Source organism: Thermobia domestica, chromosome 5, assembly GCF_964235325.1.
Source record: "Thermobia domestica chromosome 5, izTheDome1.hap1.1, whole genome shotgun sequence".
NCBI classification, from domain to species: Eukaryota; Metazoa; Arthropoda; class Insecta; order Zygentoma; family Lepismatidae; genus Thermobia; species Thermobia domestica.
Window position 1 is genome coordinate 295,860,062 of NC_137458.1, and position 22,600 is coordinate 295,882,661.

A 22,600-nucleotide genomic window follows, 5' to 3' on the forward strand; every position below is an offset into this window, starting at 1 on the left:
GTCTATTTACTTTATTTCATAGTTCTCCCACATTCACTTTCTAATAATCGGCGACAGTTGCTATCTAAATTCATACAATTATACGCACTCATATCAGGATTTCACTTCATGATGTAGAGGTAGAGTTTACTCTTGACTCCCGAAGCTCAGTTTAGGAACGATTCGTCAGGAACAAAATAATATATGCACATGACTTGCAATAGTTCGTGTTGGTCCCTTCGCGATTCTCCGCGACAAATCGAAGGAGCGTGGACCAAAATGATGTCCTCGCTGCTAAAGCGGTGGTAACTTCTACACCCCGACTCTAGATATATGTTTCGACTCAACGAAACCTTGCCGTCATAGGCACAATCTTTCGACGCGCCGCTATAACGACAATCAACATTTACCGGAAAGTGGACCACTATGTGTTGGCGACGTTTGATAATATCTAGGTGTATATATATATTATTGCTTTTTCTAATTGTTCCATGCACAAGTTTGAATATGATCAACCAGCGACCCGCATATTTTCGATAAGATGCCCTTTTTCGCTTAAAATACTTTACTTGTCCGAACGTCCCTCGGACATTCTCTTTAAACTGAAGGAGACGGCGGTTGATTAATTAAAGTGAATAATTATGAAGTAATGGATAAAATGATAATGTGGGAGGAAACGGGAAAATCCCGAGAAAACTCACAGACGCAATGTTCTCTACCATAAACTGACTTGTTATGGGATCGAAACAGGGATCCCTAACCCTAGAAATGTGCGCTTTTACTTGTCCCTTCCCCTACTTACTTGCTCGTAGTAATGTTAGCCTTAAATTATAGCCACGAAAGCTTAAAAAACAGTTCAAGTAAATTTTTCGAGGCTAATTTTAAATGTTATATCCCATGATTCCTTGCTCTTCTTCATTGCACTTTTAGATCTGATTATAAGGTGTTTCCTGTATGTGGAAATATGTTTACTCTGTTTAATGAATTCCGAAGGTTATCAATTGAACTTAAGGAAACTTGTCCTTCTCCCTCGCGTGCTCTCGTTCTCGCGAAGGAAATTGTTCCTCGCCCTCGCGAACTCTCGCCATTGCAGAGGAAGTTGACCCTCGCCCTCGCCACCCTCACCCTCGAAGTGACAGTTGGTGCTCGCCCTCGTGCTGAAAACTTGTCCTCGCCCTCATGTTGGGAATTTCTCCTCACCCTCGCGCACCCTCGCCATCGCTGTCGAAACTTGTCCTCGTCCTCGCGCATCCTCGCCCTCGCATTGACATTTGGCCCTCACCCTCGTTCACCCCTCGCGAAGGGTGTTGTCCATCGCCCTTGCTGTTGAAGCTTGAACTCGCCCTCGCGCACTCTCACCCTCGCTGTCGAAGCTTGTTCTCGCCCTCTCGCACCCTCGCCCTCGCGTAATTGTGGGCGAGGGAATTTCAGGGTGAGGATGCCCTCGCGAGAGTTAACATTTCTGTGACATACTGATTTCGGTAAAACAAAAATTATACGACGAGATATAGATATACAGTGTTTTGCAATTGATTCAGCTTCCTAAGAGTAGGTTCTATATCTTCCCTTAACCTTGTTTGAATCTGGAAGTCATTAAAACTATTTCCGGTTTCAATATCTATTGCAATAAGCTTTTGATATTGATTCAGATCCGAGTAACAGTTTCTGTCTGATCTTCTTAATATAATGCAACCCTCAAATTTCAGTATTGGAAATCCTATAGTTGGGAAGTGTAACGAAGTCGCATCATTGACCAAAGACAATAAATATCCTTTCAACTCTTTTCTCCGTTTCCAATTCTTGAGATTACGTTGATTGTTGATTCCTCATCGGTGGTCTATTGATCTAACACCAAGAATGTTCACCCCTAGCCAAAAATATCTTAAGAACAATAATTGCAATTTGACTACATGTTAATTAGAATTATTATTTCAATCGTTCATACTGTTTCTCTTGCCATACACACACATTGTTGCTTTAGTGGTAAAGAGTCATTGTCATGGGTGCCTGAAAGGGGGCAGGGGAGGCGGCCGAGGAGGCAGGGGAGGCGGAGTCATAGGTAAGAAACCGAGGAAAATAGTCATAGCCACATGAGTGTGAGGATTTCTATTGAAATATTGATTATTAGGTTTGACTTCAAAACGTGAATCGAAAATATCTTCCCAAATGCTTTCCAATATGTGGAGAAATAAGGAACCTAGTTTGACAAGCCAGCAAGATTTTCTAATAAGTAATTGCTAACAAATTACGGCAGTGAAAACTCTTGGATGCGCACTATGATGGAATAAATGATACACTAGAATAATAGGGTATCCACAAAGTCCAGTTACCCCTGAAAATAAGTAACATAAACTACTAAACGTATGTAAATAACAACACAGAAAGAACTGAATGACATGAACAGCAATGCTTTCAAGAAGTTTTATTGAGATAGGAAACATTAAGTGTCCAAACGATCAATCTGTCGATCGTCATTCTCATGACAAAGGATAATACGCTGCCAGGTTTTGCGCAACATTTTGGGGAGCATTGCAGGTGTAACTTGAGTGCAAGCTTGTTTTACAGCTTGTCAGTGCTGTACTGGCATCATAACAGTTTTGTGCAACGATGCTCTTTATGAATCCCTATATCGCATTATCACAGGTCGTGAAGTCTGGGATTCATGGTGACCAGGCAAGTGGTGCGGGCAGATCCGCACTTTTACAACCAATCCAACGCCAAGGAAAGACTTCCTTAAGAGATTTGCGTATGGCGAGGGCATAATGAAAAGGTGCCTCATCATGCTGAAACCAACGACAGGAGCAAATCAAGGGGTAACGGGATTTTGTGGTCACCCTGTAGAATAATTAAAGGTTTCAAGTAAAACAACTAACTCCATTTCATTATCGTAGAAAGAAGAAAGGTAAGAAGTGCCATAAACTTCATAAAATGTCAGTCATAGAAGCGAAAGAGCACATGCACATTTCCTTGGATTTTCACTCATTACGCCTGCCCAACAGTGCTCAACACATTTTTCCAACAAAAAGCCCCTCTTGTGGCTGAGAGTAGATAAATGTAACATAATATAAAATGTGACAATGCTGTTCCTTGTTATCAATAAGTTCTTATCTTCTACACGGGTACGCTTTTGGGACTACAATTTTGGTTGCAACGTAATCGAAGCATGTGAATTACCAATAACACCTGCGCGTCCGCATCTGTGAAAAAATTTAACAGATAAGAGACAATTGGGACATCTGCATACAGGAAGAACTTGTTTTATTCAGTGTATTCAACCTACGACCGATTACGTTAAAAATCCCCAATCTCTATAACAGGTGTTTCCGATCAACAGGCCAGTTTTGTTTTTGGGGGGGGGGGATTAAGATTCTGAACATATATGCGAAGTTCTCCCATTTATTCCTGGAACAACCCGATATTTCCGGTCAGAAGTATTTGATTTCCTCCAAATGAATTATTCTGCTGATCAATTTTGGATTTTCATGTGGTATCAGTATGGACTTAACCGATATTCCATTTCCTTGAAACAACAATATTGCTCACTAATCCCTAGAAATAATATACAGGGTGATTCTTTTAAAACTCACGGATTTCATTTGGATCTAGAATTTCTAACTGAAGACCGATTTTCATGCGGTTTGTGGCAAATAATCAAGGAAGGATGGGAGATTTATGGGACTATGTTTACTTGTTTAAATTCGTCCGGGGTGATATCGACAATGCCTCCAGAAAAACAGAAAATTTTCGGCGTGTACCTTACAATTGGAATGAGGTTTTGGATTTTTGAAGCAAAGTTGCTGAATACAAATTAAATGTTAGTGGTAACACGAACACCCATAAATCACATGTTGAGTAGCTATAGCCGGTTTCATGCACAAACGACGAGATTTCTTGGGCGACGTAAGGAGTTGATATCTGACATCTTCCACAACAGCCGCTTCCGGGGTCCGATGCTTCCCTGTCTCACTCAGAAGCCATCCTGTTTTTTTTTTTTTTTTTTTTTTAATTTATTCACTAGCGACCACATTATGTTCCTGTATGGAGCAGAGTATGAAACAAATTTGTTTGTGAGTGTTCTTTGCATACCAAGAACATATTCCGTTCCCCAAAACTTTCAACGAAAAGCTCAAGTTGTTCCAAAGAGTACACTATTCTCGGTATGCACTGATCATACTCACACAGTAGCACAGAAGAGTACAATTCCCAATACAGCAGCCCAATTTCCTGTTTCTGGCGAGGTTGCCATCTAACGAAGAAAATTCAAATCCCAACATCGTACCGCACTACGTTCTAATTGTAAGGTGCCCTGGCGAAAATTTGCTGTTTTTCTTGAGGCGTAATCTATATTACTCCGTAAGAATTTAAACCAGTAAACACAGTACCATAAGTCTCCCATCCTTCCTTGATCATTTGTCACAAACCGTACGAAAATCGTATTTCAGTTAGAAATTTTAGACCCAAATGAAATCCGTGAGTTTTAAAAGAATCACCCTGTATTTCCGATGTTTATTGAGGTTTCTCTATTGTTGTTTTTTTTTTAACAATACTAGCATCATTTTAAAATCCTTTTGAATGGTGAATGAATTCTTATTCCTGTTTTGATGATTTTGCTTAGTTAAATAATATGTTTTCTTTTTCTCTTTTGCTTAGGACATAATTGACAGATAATGACACGAGATGGGTCGTACGAAGCCAATGATGAATTTACAAGGAAAGAATACAATTGTTATGCTGTCAATGGAGGAGCAACGGATCAACAAAGGTAGGATTTTAGGAATGTAGCAACCGGTTCAAATCTACTTTACCTAAGTTACTTAACTTTGATGGTTTCATGAGAAATCTTTACTTTACAACTTTTCACGAGCAACAAGAGTAACAAAATAATAATAATAATAATAATAATAATAATAATAATAATAATAATAATAATAATAATAATAATAATAATAATAATAATAATAAAATATCCAAACCTAGTTATACACATGGGCTGTTCATTTAATTACCAGATACTTCTTAAAACATTACATATGACAACACCTCATGATGACGTCACAGCGTTGTAGTTCAACTGAGTCACAGCACAGCCAGTGTTCAAGTGTTCTCAAACGGGTCGGATCAGCTAGGTGCGGGTTGTCGGGTCGGGTCGTCACATTCTTCACTTTTTTTGAAAATTCAATTCGAAGTTGGTGAATGAATGATAATCGTGTCTAATTGTAGCTGAAATAGTAATAAAATTTTAATTTAAGCCTATATTAACTAATTGACATGGTAATTGTAATTAATATTACGACTGACTGACTTCCTTTCTGCGTTTTTATGTCAGGTTAAACGTCACATTAAGTGAAATTGAACTGAAATATCTAGTTAACGTCCCACGTTATGCACCAATCGCTAAGAGAGACAGTGATGATGAGAAATAATTGAAGTGGTTGAATGAAGAAAGTGGGAGGAAATGGGAGAACACCGAGAAAATCCATGCACATGGTGTTTGTCCAACAGAAAACTTACTTGGTACGAGCTGGAATCAACACCCATGGACCTTCGGGTCAAACCTTTGGGCAGGACACATTATTATTATTATTATTATTATTATTATTATTATTATTATTATTATTATTATTATTATTATTATTATTATTATTATTATTATTATTATTATTATTATTATTATTATTATTATTATTATTATTATTATTATTATTATTATTGGTGGGACGTGAAGCGAAGGTATCAAGTGCATATTGCACCTTTACTAGCGATTTGAACTGGCGTTCTCTAAGGTGATTTTCCAATGAATGGAACAGATGATAATCGGAGTGTGCAATGTCCGTGGAGTTTGGCGGATCCAATAGTGTTTCCCATCCAAGGCGTGGCATGGTGTCCTGGGTCATCTTAGCCACATGGGGTTTAGCGTCCCTGTAACAGGAGAATCCCTTTGCGATTCAAAAGTGCTGGATCCAGAGTTTTGAGTTTGTCTTGAACACGACTCAACTGCTGGCAGTACACAGTTGCATTGATGCTCTGACCAGCTGGCAGCAGTTCCCGATGCACGATGCCGCGGGCAGTCCACAAAATGCACAATAGGGCCCTATTCTGGTGTAGTGCTGGTTTGGGCTGTTTTTGAACCGGTTCATGGGATGCTAGCCAATGATGACGGCGCAATGGAGCTTCGTACAGGACCCACTTCTCATCACATGTCAACACCCTGTCCAGAAATGGCTTCTTCCTCAAACGAGACATCAAAGAAACACAGGTGTCTGCTCGCGTTGCTTTCTGGCCCCAAGTCAAATCATGTAGGACCCATCAACCCAACTTGCAGTGCTTCCCAAGTTGATGGTGGTGGTGCCGAATGGTTTCTCACTCACACTGAATTGTAGTACCAGTTCCTCACATGTCTGTCTTCGCCCCAATTGCTGCCTGAAGATCTTTATTTTGAACATCTGTTTGTCTTCTGGCACGTGGTGCGTCTTCGAGTTTTTCGTCCCCGTCTTTAAACTTGTTAAACCACCGCTGCTGTCCGCGTAGTCACGACACCCTCACCAAAGGCCTGGCATATCTTCCGCCCCGCGGAGTAGCGTTTTACCAAAGTTTGAACTCGTACAGCAAACAAGCCCTTCTGACGCTCTGTGGAGGTCCCATGTTCACTCTGTCCTTACGCACGTTCACTGAATAGCCACAACCAGGTAGTATGTTGGATATACTCACTAGTGTTACTCACGAGATCAGGTTTGGGGCATTCTCGACTCGAAAATGTGTCGTGAAGGTAGTTTCGTCTCGAAAAGTACATGTTTCTATTGAAAGAGCTCTGTCTCGTCTCGTACCCCTTCACGAAAATTCTGTCTCGTCTCGTCTTGTCCAACAACTGACCTTCGCCTTTAGGGATGCGCACGAGTCGAGACATGTCTCGAATCTCGAGTCGAGACACACTTTGTAAAATTCGAGACGAGTCGAGACAAACGTATTTCTCGACTCGAATTTTCGAGTCGAGACTCGAGTCGAGTCGAGACAGCTGCTAAAAATCTCGACTCGACTCGAATGTCTCGAAAATTTTTCTATAATTTTTAATATTATTTTGAAGAAAGTGCTCGCTCAGAAACACTCGGCACGAGTATTTCGGAAACTGCAGGACTTGTCAGGTGTTCGAGGAGTGCTGTGGTGATTGTCTTCAGCAAGTGGCGAAACCAAGGGGAAAAGACGTCCAAATGTCGAGGGGTTGTGTGCCCCACCTCATTACTGATGTCGAAAGTTCTAGTCTGGGCAGATTGATAAAACAGAACAGGCGGCGAACTGCGTCGGAACTAAGATCAGAGTTTAATGCTGGGCAAAGTACAAGTGTATCTGAACTAGTTTTGTCAAATTTCCGGAAATTTTGAACCTGTTTTTTTAAAAAAAAACGTTTTTTCGATTTTCTAGAAAAATTGAAAAAATAAATATGTTTGTATTAGGTTAATTTTACTAGTAATGATATCTTTTTTTTTCAAACACGGGAAAAATTTAAGTTCAAAATTTTCAATATTGCGAATATTAAAAAAATGGCACTCGAAAATAAAATTATTCCAATTATTATCTATATATTAAAATACTAGATTTACGCGTATATGTTTCTCCTCACAGAAAAGTTTATATGTTTGTCTCCAATCCTTTCAACAATGAGGCCTCGAACCCACAAGTGCTAGAAACGTGCCGTTTTCATTTGTTGATTCCAAATTTTATGTAAATTGTCCAGTTCTAATTGAATATTTTTGTAAAAAAAAATGGCCATTAGTTCTTTATTGCATTTATAGGGGTACACAAGAAGTACTGTGGGGGCGCGGTGGCTCAGTGGTAGGACGTTCACCTCCGGTGCATGGGGTCCCTGGTTTGATCCCAGATCGCGCCATATGGACTTTGTGGTGTACAAACACCATGCTCGTGGGTTTTCTCGGGGTTCTCCCGTTTCCTCCCACTTTCTTCATTCCACCATTTTATTCATTTCTCATCATCACCGTCTCCTTTAGCCTAACCGGCATAAAAGTGGGACGTAGAAACTTAAGATATCATTTCACTAGAAGTACTGAAATGTTTGAAAAAGTAAAGCATCATACCCTACGAGTTATTCCAACATCACATAGTTGTATATAGGGGTTGTATATCTGTCAGGCGTTTATTTCATGGCCAAATGATAATGAAAACGAAGGATAACCATTTGTCCAGTCTAAGATTAATCTTCATTGTTTGGAGAGTTTTTTTTTCAATAAACACCGTTTATCACTGATATAATTAATTGTGTGTGTACTTTATTTACTTATTAAATAATGCATGCAAATGCATGCATACACGATATGGGCATTCAGTAAATGGATACTTGAAAATTTGAACTCAATTATCTATACAAGCCGGCTACGAGTCTTTTGTTAGCCGGCTACGGGTGCAGTGCAAACTACTCTTTGGATTGAGCTTCTTACCGGATGTGTAGCCTACCTAAGGACCACACAGATGTTATCGAAACTATTGTGCTTTGTGTTTTTTTGTATGCTTTGGCAGAAAGTTCTGTAGATATCGAAGCCCGCCAGTGAAGCCATATCTAGCATCTTGGTGCTAGATCTAGCATAATTCACTCCCATCTAGCATCTAGCATCTTGACTTTAGCATCTTGGCAAAATCTCATTCTTTCCTCTGGAGAACAGAAAAAGAACGAAAATTTAGATGGCTCACTGAGCGTTGGGAATTACCCTTAGTTGAAGCGATGGTTGGAGTAATAAAACCAGTTAGTATTTCCGCTGTTGTATTGTGGAATTCACAGAAATGTTCAAAAATAAGCAAAACGTGACTCTGTACAAGATGTTTACTTACTCATAGTTTTATTATTGTCAACTGAACCCTGAGTGTCTGGGATGTTTCTGTCCCTTCTCACTTTACAACTTAAGAGGGGAGGGGGGTATGACCGCTAAAAGAAATGCTTCAGTGCTGCGTCGGAAGCGGCATGTTTTGTATATATTTCTTCCCCTGATTCTCTTTCCAATACAGAAGTAGTATGGGCTGCACTTTGCCTCACTTTTTGGCCCCTGGGTCCCTGCCTCAGGACCCATGGTCCCTGGCCCAGGGTCAATGACCTAGGGGTACCTAGGACCACCCCCTAAAATTTGGCAGGGGTACATAGGACCACCCCCCAGGACCCATGGTCCCTGGCCCGTGTCAATGACCTAGGGGTACTTAGGACCACCCCTCTAGATTTTGGCAGGGGTACATAGGACCACCCCTTAAATTTTGGAAATTGCCAAATCTAAAAATTGGGTGTGGTAGCCTAGGACCACAGTATGTACCTCTATCAGTATTGGGTGTCTATGTCGTTCCCTTTTATGAGTAAAAAATTGCCAAAAATTCAAATTTCGGGGGTTTTTGACCTAATTTATCCCCTTTGATGAGGTATTATTATCCTATATGGTTATATGGGCATATACAGGGATTCATTCCCTTTTATAAGACATGGGTATATTAATGCACCCCTTGAAATTTTTGGGAGGTGTACCTTGGCCCACCCCTTCAATTTTTGGAAATTGCCCAATTTAAACATTGGGTATTATAGTACAGGACCCTAATATGTATTATGATAAATTTGGGTGGTCCACCTCGTTCCCTTCTAGGGGTACAAAATTGCCAAAATATAAACGTAAGCAATACGTAGTACCACGTGTTTGGTTTTTGGTCGATTTTATCCCCTTTGATGAGGTTATTATCCTATATATATAGTTATATGGTCATGTATAGGGGTCCATTACCTTTCATAAGATATGGGTATATTTGTGCACTCCTTTAAAAATTTGGGAGGGGTACTTTTGGCCCACCCCTTAAATTTTGGAAATTGCTCATTTTATATATTTGGTATTATAGTACGGGACCCTAACATGTATTATAATAAATTTGGGTGGTCCACTTCGTTCCCTTTTAGGGGTACAAAATTGCCAAATTTTAGTACAACCACGTGTTTGGTTTTTGGTTATTTTATTCCCTTGGATGAGGTCCTATTACCTTATATGGGTGTATACAGGTGTTTATTTTCCTATTGTAAGACGTAGGTACATTTGTGCACCCCGGCAGGAGTGCCTTGGCCCACCCCTTAATTTTTTTGGAAATTGCCCAATTTAAACATTTGGTATAATAGTATAGAACCCTAATATAGATCACTATAAATTTTTCGGTGGTCTATCTCGTTTCCCTTTTAGGGGTACAAAATTGCCAAAATATAAACGTAAGCATTACGCTGTACCACGTGTTTGGTTTTTTTTTTGACCTAATTCATTTCCTTGGATGAGATCCTATTACCTTATATGGTTGGGGGGCGCGGTGGCTCAGTGGTAGAGCGTTCACCTTTGGTGCTTGGGGTCCCGGGTTCGATCCCAGCCCCCGCCAAGTGAACTTTGTGGTGGACAAACACCGTGCTCGTGGGTTTTCTCGGGGTTTTCCCGTTTCCTCCCACTTTCTTCATTCCACCATTTTCATTCATCTCTCATTATCACCGTCTCCTTTAGCCTCACCGGCATAACCGTGGGACGTAAAACTTAAAGATTTCATTTTTTTACCTTATATGGTTATATGGCCATGTATAGGAGTCCATTCCCTATTATGAAACATAAGTACATATGTGCACCCCCTTGCGTACCTTGGCCCGCCCCTTAAGTTTTAGAAATTGCCAAATCTAAACATTTGGTATCATAGTACTGGACCCTAATATATATTACTACAAAATTTGGGTGGTCCACCTCGTTCCCTTTTAGGGGGCATTTTGTTCCGCTTTAGGAGTGAACCTTGCAATCGTCCCGAGTTTGATTCTTGGAAATGTTGAATTTAACGTCCCCGCGAAAACGGTGAGAGATGATAGGACGAAACATGAACTTACTTGACTGAGGATTGAAGCAGTGACCTCATACACTAGAGACAAGCGCTGAGTCATCGTACACGTGTGTTGATTACTATGCAATAGTCCCGAGTTTGATTCTTGGTGCTAGTTTCAGGAAATGTTAACGTCCCACTTGAAACGATGATGAGAAATGAGAAAACATCATAAACTTACTTGCTTGCGGATTGAAGCAGGGATCTCACATATTTGAGCCACTATGGCCCATTGAGAAGTTCAGTTTTTTGATTACTATGTCATGGTCCCGAGTTCGATTTTTTTTTTGTGTTAGTTTAAGAAATATTGAGTTTAACGTCCCCTTGAAACGATGATGAAAAATGATAGGAGGAAACATGAACTTACTTCGTTGTGGATTGAAGCGCTGAGCCGTCGTACTCCATTCAGTGCGAACAGTTTCGCGTATGAAAAGAAGACGAGCAGATTATGTTACATTACACATTTCAGTGCGAGCAGTTTACACTAGGTTTATGTTTCATATAGAAAGATAGAAGATCTGCGTTGTCATCTTTTTTACTTCGTGTGCAACTTTGACCTTGAAGAAAACCTTGTTGACTCAGTGCTAGCATTGACGTATACACACAATCTTATTGTTTAGTTGGCTGTATTTAGAGATGAATCAGACATGTAAGGTTGCTGGTTCGAATCTAGTTGTGTTCGCTGTAACTCAGGGTCTGAGCGATACTTACCGAAATTTTTCCAGTGTTGCCAACACTATCAGAATGAATCGATTCATTTAGTCGGAGCAGTTTCGTGACGAAAACAGAATTTTGTTTTGCACACAAAAATTTTTTCTGAAACAGAATTTTGTTTGTACATAAAAATTTTTTTCTGAAACAGAATTTTGTTTGTACATAAAAATTTTCTGAAACAGTTTTTGTTTTGTACACACAAAAAAATTTTCTGAAACAGAATTTTGTTTTCGTACACAAAAAATTTTTTCTGAAAACATTTTTTTTCGTACACAAAAATTTTCTGAATCAGTTTTTTTTTTCGTACACAAAAAATTTTCTGAAACAAAAATTTAGTTTGATTTTTTTTTTCGCAAAACATTGATTTATTTTATCGGTAAACTGATTCAGAAAAAAGAAATTGAAATCGCAGTACAGGAAAAAGAATTTGATTTTAGGATGTGAAATAAAAGCACAGAATCATGTTTTTGTACATTTATTTTTAGCATGTGAAATAGAATACAGAATTTCTTTTTTCTTCAAAGGAAGACGTGTCCGTGACGGGTACAAATTCTGTAAAGAGAAAATAAAACATATGAATATACATGGTAATATTTATTTTGTTTCCTGTGAAAGAAGAAAAACAGATTATTAACATCGAACTAACTGATCAAGAGAGAGTGAGGTGAGAAAAGAAACGCAAATGTGACGTACCTGAATTCCTTTTTTTTTTCTCCACGGGTTTCTGCAAGGTGATGTCATCTGAGTTTTTGTTTCCGCTGTGGCCTCGTTGAAGCATGTCCCGTGTTGCGTTGATTCTTTGTCCGTCTTTGGGAGGTGATGTTGGTGGGATTAGGGGAAAATATGGCTGTTATTCTGTTCTGGCTTTTTTATACCCATAGGGCAATGTCTCGTATGTGTCTGGTATTAATCGGCGTTTTTTATAGTTGAAACTGTACTTCTTTTCTTCAGGTTTTGTGACAAGATGATGATCGTGGGTTCTGTAAATTTTGTGCGGCGTGCTAATGGAGATTTTTTCACTCGATTGATTTATGATCATTTGCTCCAGACTATTGAAATTTAACTTTTGACTTGCAGTATAATTGAGTGTGAATCCACGAATTTTGCATACATAACTGGTTGATTTCGTGTCGGGGTTGTAGATTTCCAAGGCGTACTGTTTTGGGCCACCAGACACGAATTTTTTAATGTATGCTTTTGGTCCAATTGATTCAAGTTCATTTGACATTGAACCAAGAAATACTTCTGGTTCTATTGTGGGCTGTGATGGTCGCTGCGTGAATATTACGGAATCTGTATCGAAATATAATACTCTTTCTTGCAGAAGTTCTAAATATTTGTAGAGTTCCAGACGAGCTTGACACGTTGTAAATGCTCCAAGGACAACATTAGCATTGTGATTTTGTACTGGAACATCATCTTCATACTGCCAATAAAGGTATAACATCGAATCGTTAACAGGTAAAATTTGGTTGACTTTTATGTCTGGAGCAGTTAATTTTTGATACAGTTCTTTGGGGTCGTTAATGATGGTCGTTTGGCTGAAATTGTCTCTTATAGCGAGTCGTCCCCAGAAGGCATTCAAACAGAGCTTTGCAAGACTACGACGTGCTGAATTTGTCATTATATTTGCTGCATCTAAAGTTATGCCTTCCCGTTGTTGTACCACTTGGATATACTGCTGCTTTTCTTCTTCGGTGACGCAATTGGCAGGCCAACCAGAAGCTTCCAGCTTAGATTTCAAAAATGTATTAATGTATTCGCTGAATAATCCGCCAGTCTTGGTTTCTGGATCATATACGGTGATGTCGTAATCCCAAATTTCGTAAATTTCAATGACTTGATACCCAAGTTCAATGGCTTTTTGAATTTCATAGGACACCCATGTTCCTGTTAGACTTCGTTCACTGTCCGAATGTGTACATTCAGAATCTTGATTTAATGCTGTGGCACAGGCAGCACAAAGTGGAAACAACAACTTCTTATTTGAGCGAAATGGCAGCACTGGATGAAACACATTTCTGCTAGGCAAAATCTTCAACTTGACCAATCCGTTGACATCTTGAATGTCGGGCATTTCTGGATCTCCCTGTAGATATATTCGTGGATGCCCTATTGGATACCGTCCACATTTATTCACATAAGGATACAGGGAGACGATATCCAAGAATTTTATTTCTTCGCCTTCATTTTCATTTGCGACGTGATACAGTTTAATGGCATTAACACGGCCACCATAGAAGCTGTCTCTTGGATTTAATGGTGTCTTATTAGTATAAGGATGTGTGCTTAAAGAAGAGGCCAATGCTGGATTGGATTTTAACACTTGACGAAATTCACATTCCCACATTTCATGTACTTTATATCCCATGGATCGTAATAATTTCATTTTACGCTGTGTTCTCTCGTAGCGATAGTTCATTGTTTCTTCGGAGTTCTCATAAATGGGTTGATCACGGCCTGTAGGGACACATAGAGGACAGCCGTGGAATCTGCACCCTTCAAATTCATACACGTGTTCCTCTTTAGTGTCGGGATTTTTGTAGTAACCGTCCAGATGAAAACCAGCAACATAAACTTCTTTTCCTCTCGCAGCATGTTGAATTGGATGGCCCTCTTTTTCCTCCATGTAGGCAAGCCACTGCAAAGCAATCCGTGACTGATTGTTTCTGTGACGGTATCCTCGTGCAGGGAGAATGCTAATAGTATTGGGTTTTAAGAAATTTCGTCGAAATACTAAATTGCACGCACTCGCCAAAGTGATAGTCTCCAGGAAAGGATTGACGTGAGTTTCTTGTTCAAAAGTGGTCATGAAAGATATACAAGCCAATCGAAGTACGTTGACGTCCTGGACACAATAGTTCACCAATTCTTTTTGGAAAATAAACGTATCGTTCTGGTGTTCGTTGTACCATGTCATGAATTTTTCTCGTTCATCCACTTTCATTTCATCTGCACCATAATAATGGATGTCCGGTAATTTTCCCACATACGTTTGATTTGCAGCAGTATTAAAAAAGTGTGGAAAATATCCTTTGGTCGCTGGTAAATGAAATGCCTTGGATAATTTACTTAAAGCCATTGGCATAAAATTTAAGGAGTCAATAAACGATAAGTGATTCACTTTCATGCTTAAAATTTTTGCTCCGTTCAAGATCAAAGTAGGTTTCAATTCATGTTCTTCCACTAAAGATTTAAGAATAAAATGACCATCATATCCCTTACAGTTATGTGCCAAAGATACAATAAGTTTGATGTTGGGTCGTGGTTGACGTAAATACGCAAGAAAGGCATTGATCGGATCATCTTGAAAAATATGTTCTCGCTGTCCACAAACTTCACACGGATGATGTATATCTTCATCTTGAACACAGTTGTAACATACTTGTTGGGCCACCAGTAAATTGGGCTTATGAATGAACGTGTCTTCATCGAAGAAAGTATCCTGTGTGGCTTCGATATCATAGAAGACAATCATAGCTTTCTTGGCATGTAACACTGATGGAACTCCAGGTTTTAATTGAGTCGTATCAGGCTTCATGTAGCATTGGTGGGTAGACGTAACGTGTTTACGGCACACATTACAAAAATAATCTGTACAATGATGTTGTCTTTCCCCTGTACGGACAAACGAATAAATGCGTAGACATTTGGCACACTGTTTCACCATCTTGCATATTGGTTGGCCCTTATGATATGGTACAGTCAGATGATTTGTATAACATGTTTCACCATAAAATTCACGATTGCATTCTAGGCACTGCTTCTCCGTATTGATCTTACTGCATGGCGGTTTCTGCAAACATTTCTCACACATGGCCGAACAGTTCTTAACGTGTCTATTAAGATGATCATATTTTTTGTGGCATGCTACACAATAATACACAGTAGAGAAAACGGCTGTTAATGACGTGATGATGTCATAATGTGAATTGATGCACATTAAATTGATTGGAATCTTGTCTTCGCCACCCGGTCCTTCATACAGAATATCTTCTCCGGAAAAGCTGGTGTATACGGTAAGTTTATAATCGGTTAAGTAGCGTTGCAATTGTCGTAATTCTTCCACGGATCCCCCATGCTCTAAATTCACTGATGATCTGGACAAAAGTTCATGTACGTCAGGGAGAACAACACACTTTCTCTGGTTGTGATATTGTCTGTACAGTTTCTTATTTGTATCCTTATATTTCTTTAGGCCAATAGCAATCACAATCGCATACGCTAAACATTTCTTGTCGGTGTTTTTTACACGTAAAATGCCTTTCTTGCACTTTAATAATTCGTCGTTTGATAAAAGACCTCGACGCATTCTCCCAAATCCACGGGGCACATCCACATGATGAAAATGGACAATGAACGGTTCGTTCATGAGAAAACTATCGTTACTTTGAAGGATGCGATCAAAGGATGCCCATAAAGTCTCCAGTGTCAAATTACTTGCATGCCGGAAAGATAAATAAAATGGCTTGTTCTTCTCATCGTGGGATAAAATCGACAATCCAACCATCGATGATTCGTCGACGTTTTCCAATAAATAATCCAACATCTGTTGAAAGGAGGCCTGAACCCACTCCACAATATCGGTGCCACTGGTCGGAGCATTAATTTGAATTTCCAGCATTCGTCCTTCAAGATTAAAACGCCGATAATGTCTATTGATTTCTCGCAAGACAGTAAAGCCAGAAGTAGCCATATTCAAATAGGGAAAAAGGTAAGGTAAGCAAAAAGGAATAGGCAAAAAAAAACAAATATCTAAAACGAGAAAAAAGCACGAATTAAAATTGAATTCAGAGATCACTACGTTATCAAAATGACTACACGATCAATCCTAAAAGAATGATCATATCTCAAATAGTTCTACTACTGAAACGTTTTATTGTCGTCAAACCCGGACCAACATCAACATGTAAATGACCTAAGTTTCTGTAGTGATAAAAAGAATGAATGAAATTGTTTTTCTAACTGTGCTGAAAGAATCATTGTAGTAAGCATTTTTCCTCTGACACTAAACTTTAAAACGTATGACGAACATGAAACGAAAACAAAATCTCATGCGCTTGCTTTTCTCGAGCTAAGGCAAGAAAGACTCGGCGGGAGATCAGATCCCACATTAAACTGTAGGTCCACGTCTCACGTTGTAGGGAACAAATTCGTGCGTAGTTTCTTTGTTTACTATCAGAAACTGAGCTAAGTGGTTAGCGTTACGCACCTCTGGCCCGGGTTCAACACCCAGTATGCGATCAGATTCAACATTAAGCTGTATTCCTAGCCCCCCACTACTGAAGGGACGCTAAAACCAAAATCAACAAATTTCTCGTGCTTACTTCTAATGTGTGGGATGTGGCCCGGGTTCAACACCCAGTATGCGCTCAGATTCAACATTAAGCTGTATTCCTAGCACCCCATTACTGAAGGGACGCTAAACCAAAATCAACAAATTTCTTGTGCTTACTTCTAATGTGTGGGATTCCTAATTCGATCCCCGGTCAAGTTATTCTTCCATTTGCTAAATAATTCATGCTAAAATAAAACAATGATAACAATGTTATCCTCATGCAAAAAACACTCCATTGATGTTAAGAAAACGCAGTCGATACTTACCTCAAATTCAAGGAACGGAGTAAAGTCACGCTGTCACTAGAGGTACACCTACGTTCATTCACGATCTTCGTGGAAGTAGGACTTCAAAAATGAAATTAAGAAATTTATTTAGATCTGAAACGGTTCAACTATAAAGTGACAACACTATCAGCCAATCAGAAACGAGGAAAATGAATCAATGACATCACGGAGAACCAATGAAAACACAGCTTTCATCATGAGCCGAAACGGGATGTAAGAAGCAATCTGATTGGTTGTGACATTATTCACGTTTTTCCCCTTACACATCAATCGTTACGACATCTAGTATCGCAATTTTTTGATCATGACATCATACCGTTGACTCGTTAGTTTCTTACGACATTCAAATTACCACATCTAAAATGTGATTCATTTTCCTTAAACTTGATTGAAAAAATGTAACACTCATCGATATGTTACGAAACTGTCTTTGACATAAATGTAAAGTTGAGCTTTAAAAGTCCGTCAGCTGAGAAAAAATGCTGATGTAGTAAAAGCAGATTCTGCAATTTCACAATAACAAGCTTCTATGCGTAACAACAAGCAGAAATGTGTAGTAATGTAACATAATCTGTTCATGTTCTTTTCATACGCAAAACTGCTCGCACTGAATGGAGTACGGTGGCTCAGCGTTTTTTTCTTTTTCTGATGTGTGAGTTCTCTGCTTCAATCCGCAAGCAAGTAAGTTTATGATGTTTTCTCATTTCTCATCATCGTTTCAAGTGGGACGTTAACATTTCCTGAAACTAGCACCAAGAATCAAACTCGGGACTATTGCATAGTAATCAACACACGTGTACGATGACTCAGCGCTTGTCTCTAGTGTATGAGGTCACTGCTTCAATCCTCAGTCAAGTAAGTTCATGTTTCGTCCTATCATCTCTCACCGTTTTCGCGGGGACGTTAAATTCAACATTTCCAAGAATCAAACTCGGGACGATTGCAAGGTTCACTCCTAAAGCGGAACAAAATGCCCCCTAAAAGGGAACGAGGTGGACCACCCAAATTTTGTAGTAATATATATTAGGGTCCAGTACTATGATACCAAATGTTTAGATTTGGCAATTTCTAAAACTTAAGGGGCGGGCCAAGGTACGCAAGGGGGTGCACATATGTACTTATGTTTCATAATAGGGAATGGACTCCTATACATGGCCATATAACCATATAAGGTAAAAAAATGAAATCTTTAAGTTTTACGTCCCACGGTTATGCCGGTGAGGCTAAAGGAGACGGTGATAATGAGAGATGAATGAAAATGGTGGAATGAAGAAAGTGGGAGGAAACGGGAAAACCCCGAGAAAACCCACGAGCACGGTGTTTGTCCACCACAAAGTTCACTTGGCGGGGGCTGGGATCGAACCCGGGACCCCAAGCACCAAAGGTGAACGCTCTACCACTGAGCCACCGCGCCCCCCAACCATATAAGGTAATAGGATCTCATCCAAGGAAATGAATTAGGTCAAAAAAAAAACCCAAACACGTGGTACAACGTAATGCTTACGTTTATATTTTGGCAATTTTGTACCCTAAAAGGGAAACGAGATAGACCACCGAAAAATTTATAGTGATCTATATTAGGGTTCTATACTATTATACCAAATGTTTAAATTGGGCAATTTCCAAAAAATTTAAGGGGTGGGCCAAGGCACTCCTGCCGGGGTGCACAAATGTACCTACGTCTTACAATAGGAAAATAAACACCTGTATACACCCATATAAGGTAATAGGACCTCATCCAAGGGAATAAAATAACCAAAAACCAAACACGTGGTTGTACTAAAATTTGGCAATTTTGTACCCCTAAAAGGGAACGAAGTGGACCACCCAAATTTATTATAATACATGTTAGGGTCCCGTACTATAATACCAAATATATAAAATGAGCAATTTCCAAAATTTAAGGGGTGGGCCAAAAGTACCCCTCCCAAATTTTTAAAGGAGTGCACAAATATACCCATATCTTATGAAAGGTAATGGACCCCTATACATGACCATATAACTATATATATAGGATAATAACCTCATCAAAGGGGATAAAATCGACCAAAAACCAAACACGTGGTACTACGTATTGCTTACGTTTATATTTTGGCAATTTTGTACCCCTAGAAGGGAACGAGGTGGACCACCCAAATTTATCATAATACATATTAGGGTCCTGTACTATAATACCCAATGTTTAAATTGGGCAATTTCCAAAAATTGAAGGGGTGGGCCAAGGTACACCTCCCAAAAATTTCAAGGGGTGCATTAATATACCCATGTCTTATAAAAGGGAATGAATCCCTGTATATGCCCATATAACCATATAGGATAATAATACCTCATCAAAGGGGATAAATTAGGTCAAAAACCCCCGAAATTTGAATTTTTGGCAATTTTTTACTCATAAAAGGGAACGACATAGACACCCAATACTGATAGAGGTACATACTGTGGTCCTAGGCTACCACACCCAATTTTTAGATTTGGCAATTTCCAAAATTTAAGGGGTGGTCCTATGTACCCCTGCCAAAATCTAGAGGGGTGGTCCTAAGTACCCCTAGGTCATTGACACGGGCCAGGGACCATGGGTCCTGGGGGGTGGTCCTATGTACCCCTGCCAAATTTTAGGGGGTGGTCCTAGGTACCCCTAGGTCATTGACCCTGGGCCAGGGACCATGGGTCCTGAGGCAGGGACCCAGGGGCCAAAAAGTGAGGCAAAGTGCAGCCCATACTACTACAGAGAACCGACTCTTTAAATGAAGAAATGAATAAACCCTTTAAATGAATAAACCCTACCGAAAATGCAAAAATGAATGATGCGTACAAATAACAAATCTATGGATGAATCAAATAATGCAGATACATGAGAAGATGATGACGTGTGTCTTGTAATTGTTATATTAATATCCACTGGATTAAGTGAAAGTATAAAATGGATTTGATGACTGCCAAATTGACGTCACCTTGGTAAGTAATTATTTTTTAATATTTAGTAATATTAAATTAGATTATAGTTTAGCGTCGTTTTCAGGAGCAAAGCTCTACAAGACGTGAACGTACAGTTTAAAGTCGGATTTGAAACACATGAGCTCCTACCATGAATCAAACCTCGTTCGAGAAAGGCGCATACGCTAACCACTTAGCAACGGGGAGCTCAACATTTAGTGATATGTATATTAAGTTGTAAAATTATATTCGTTTAATTTTCACTAATATAATCTTCACAATTTAAAGCATTCGCTAGGCACGTTATCTTGTTTAAAAACAAAAAGCCTATCTCTTATGTTTCCGTCTCGGGGTTGGACTGCGGGATGATAGAAATCCGAAAGAGATGTTTTTATTATATTTTGTGCAGTAGATCTGCTCCTTCATAATCTCCGTGTTTGATAAGAATGAACCTCCCTGGCTCACGAAAATGTGCACGTAATACAGTATAACAAATCATGCACATTAAAGGCCAGACTAATATAGCAAACATTGAAGATGCCCCCCTACAAAATTTTCTTCGGTCGCCCATGTCTGGAGGTACACAATTTCGCAACTTAGTGGATACGATGTGGATGTATTCAAAGTCTACTGATTTACCCATAAAATTTAAATTTTATAACAATATTCTCAGTGAATACTATTATGGAGAACTATTTTTTTTTTAATTCGATCGCTATTTTTTTTTTTTTTTTTTTTTTTTGTTCACCAGGTCTCGGTAATCGTCTGCCACGAAAAATGAAGTTTCTACAAGTGTTACCCCAGCATTTTTTTTTTAGAAAGGGGTCCTCCAGGAGCGTTATTGATGGTGTAATTCCTACGTTTGTTATATAATATGTAGATATAGATAGATATAAATATAGAGATACTGCGTATATATATAAAGATAAGTAGGAGCGGTTCTTTAAAATTAGTTCGGAAAGATAATATGAAAATCTGGCATAATTTGCAAGAATCTGTCTAGTCTAATATATATAAAATAAATAGTTTGTTTGTGTTTGTCTGTCTGTATGCGGCCTGGGGACCAGACGAGTGGACCGAGAGTTACCAAATTTTAGTCAGGGGTACCCTGGCCCAGGCCCCAGATCAAGACGAATCTTCTTTTTTTTTTTTAAATTCGGACCAGGTCGTCTCAGGGGGCGCTTACAGGGACATGTAAAAGTGATAGAAAATGGCCGATATTACTGTCGAATTCATAGTTTTCGCAGTCGCTGAAATCAATGGTGACAATTCCATTAGCGATGATATGCAAATTCAGCTATAATTGTATGCGGACCGGGAAAAATCTTTAAGTTTCTACGTCCCACGGTTATGCCGGTTAGGCTAAAGGAGACGGTGATGATGAGAGATGAGTGAAAGGGTGGAATGAAGAAAGCGGGAGGAAACGGGACAACCCCGAGAAAACCCACGCACACGGTGTTTGTACACCACAAAGTTCACTTGGCAGGGGCTGGGATCGAACCAGGGACCCCAAGCACCAGACATGAACGCTCTACCACTGAGCCACCGCGGCCCTAATGAGGTTGCAAGCTGGTCAGTCATGGCGGGAGGTGGCACATGCCATAGGAGTGGCACAAAGTGTGATTTCCCGATTGTGGAATCGATTTCAAACAACTGGAAGTGTTCGAAGAAGACAAGGACAAGGCCGTCCACTAGCAACTAAAGCCAGAGACGATCGTTATCTGTTGTTAACAGCCCGTCGAAACCAGAATACAACTCTGCTACCGCGAGCCTTCCGAACAACAACAGGACGCATAATATCTACTCAAACGGTCCGCAATCGCCTTCGAGAAGGTGGTATCTACGCACATAGGCCTATGGTGTGTGTCCCATTAACTGCACGACACCGTGTTGATCGAAGAGCGTAGGCGGAGGAACATCGTGGGTGGGGACGCAATGAATGGGGCAATGTTTTGTTCTCTGACGAGTCTCGATTCAGTGTAGAGCCTAATAATCGACGTGTTTTCATCTGGAGAGAGTGTGGAACACGACACAACCCATGTTTGTGCGAGAAAGATCCCAATATCATAGTGGTGGACTGATGGTGTAGGCAGGAATCAGCATTGGTGAGCGTACTGAGCTCCACATCATCCGAAATGGCTCTTTGACGGCTCTCAGATATAGGGATGAGATCATGAAAACTCTTGTTCTTCCTTATGCTGGTGCCATTGGTGATTCGTTCCTTTTTATGAATGACAATACTCGTCCTCACAGAGGTCGGTTAGTGGATGAGATGCTGAGGGTATCGCTCGGATGAAGCGGCTAGCATGCTCTCCGGATCTCGTTCCAGTTGAGCATGTCTGGGATATGCTTGGCAGACGAATTGCCGCTAGGCCAGTAAATCCAACAACCATTCCAGAGCTGGAAGTCGCTCTTCTGGATGAGTGGCACAACATCCCCCAAGAACTCATCGATAATCTGATTGAATCCATGCCAC

General features: G+C 39.8%; 2 protein-coding genes across 4 annotated transcripts in view; one reads left to right on the plus strand and one right to left on the minus strand.

The window, feature by feature from the left end:
• Nucleotides 1–22,600, plus strand: part of LOC145686721 (vesicular glutamate transporter 2-like) — a 98,476-nt gene that overhangs the window by 34,214 nt on the left and 41,662 nt on the right. For 2 of the 3 annotated variants that reach the window (XM_081760325.1, XM_081760326.1), the window contains exon 2: nucleotides 4,630–4,741. In XM_081760325.1, the coding sequence (XP_081616451.1) occupies nucleotides 4,647–4,741 (95 nt within the window). In that variant the 5' untranslated portion in view covers nucleotides 4,630–4,646. Of the gene's footprint in view, nucleotides 1–4,629; nucleotides 4,742–17,741; nucleotides 17,872–22,600 lie in introns of those variants that run through there. The other variant, XM_081760327.1, reaches the window with a different exon arrangement.
• On the minus strand, nucleotides 12,035–14,527 carry LOC145684922 (uncharacterized). The gene is made up of 2 exons (XM_081757274.1): nucleotides 12,259–14,527; nucleotides 12,035–12,117 (listed from the first exon to the last, which is right to left on the minus strand). The coding sequence occupies exon 1, from the start codon at nucleotides 14,510–14,512 to the stop codon at nucleotides 12,416–12,418; it is 2,097 nt and encodes a 698-aa protein (XP_081613400.1). The 5' UTR covers nucleotides 14,513–14,527; the 3' UTR covers nucleotides 12,035–12,117; nucleotides 12,259–12,415.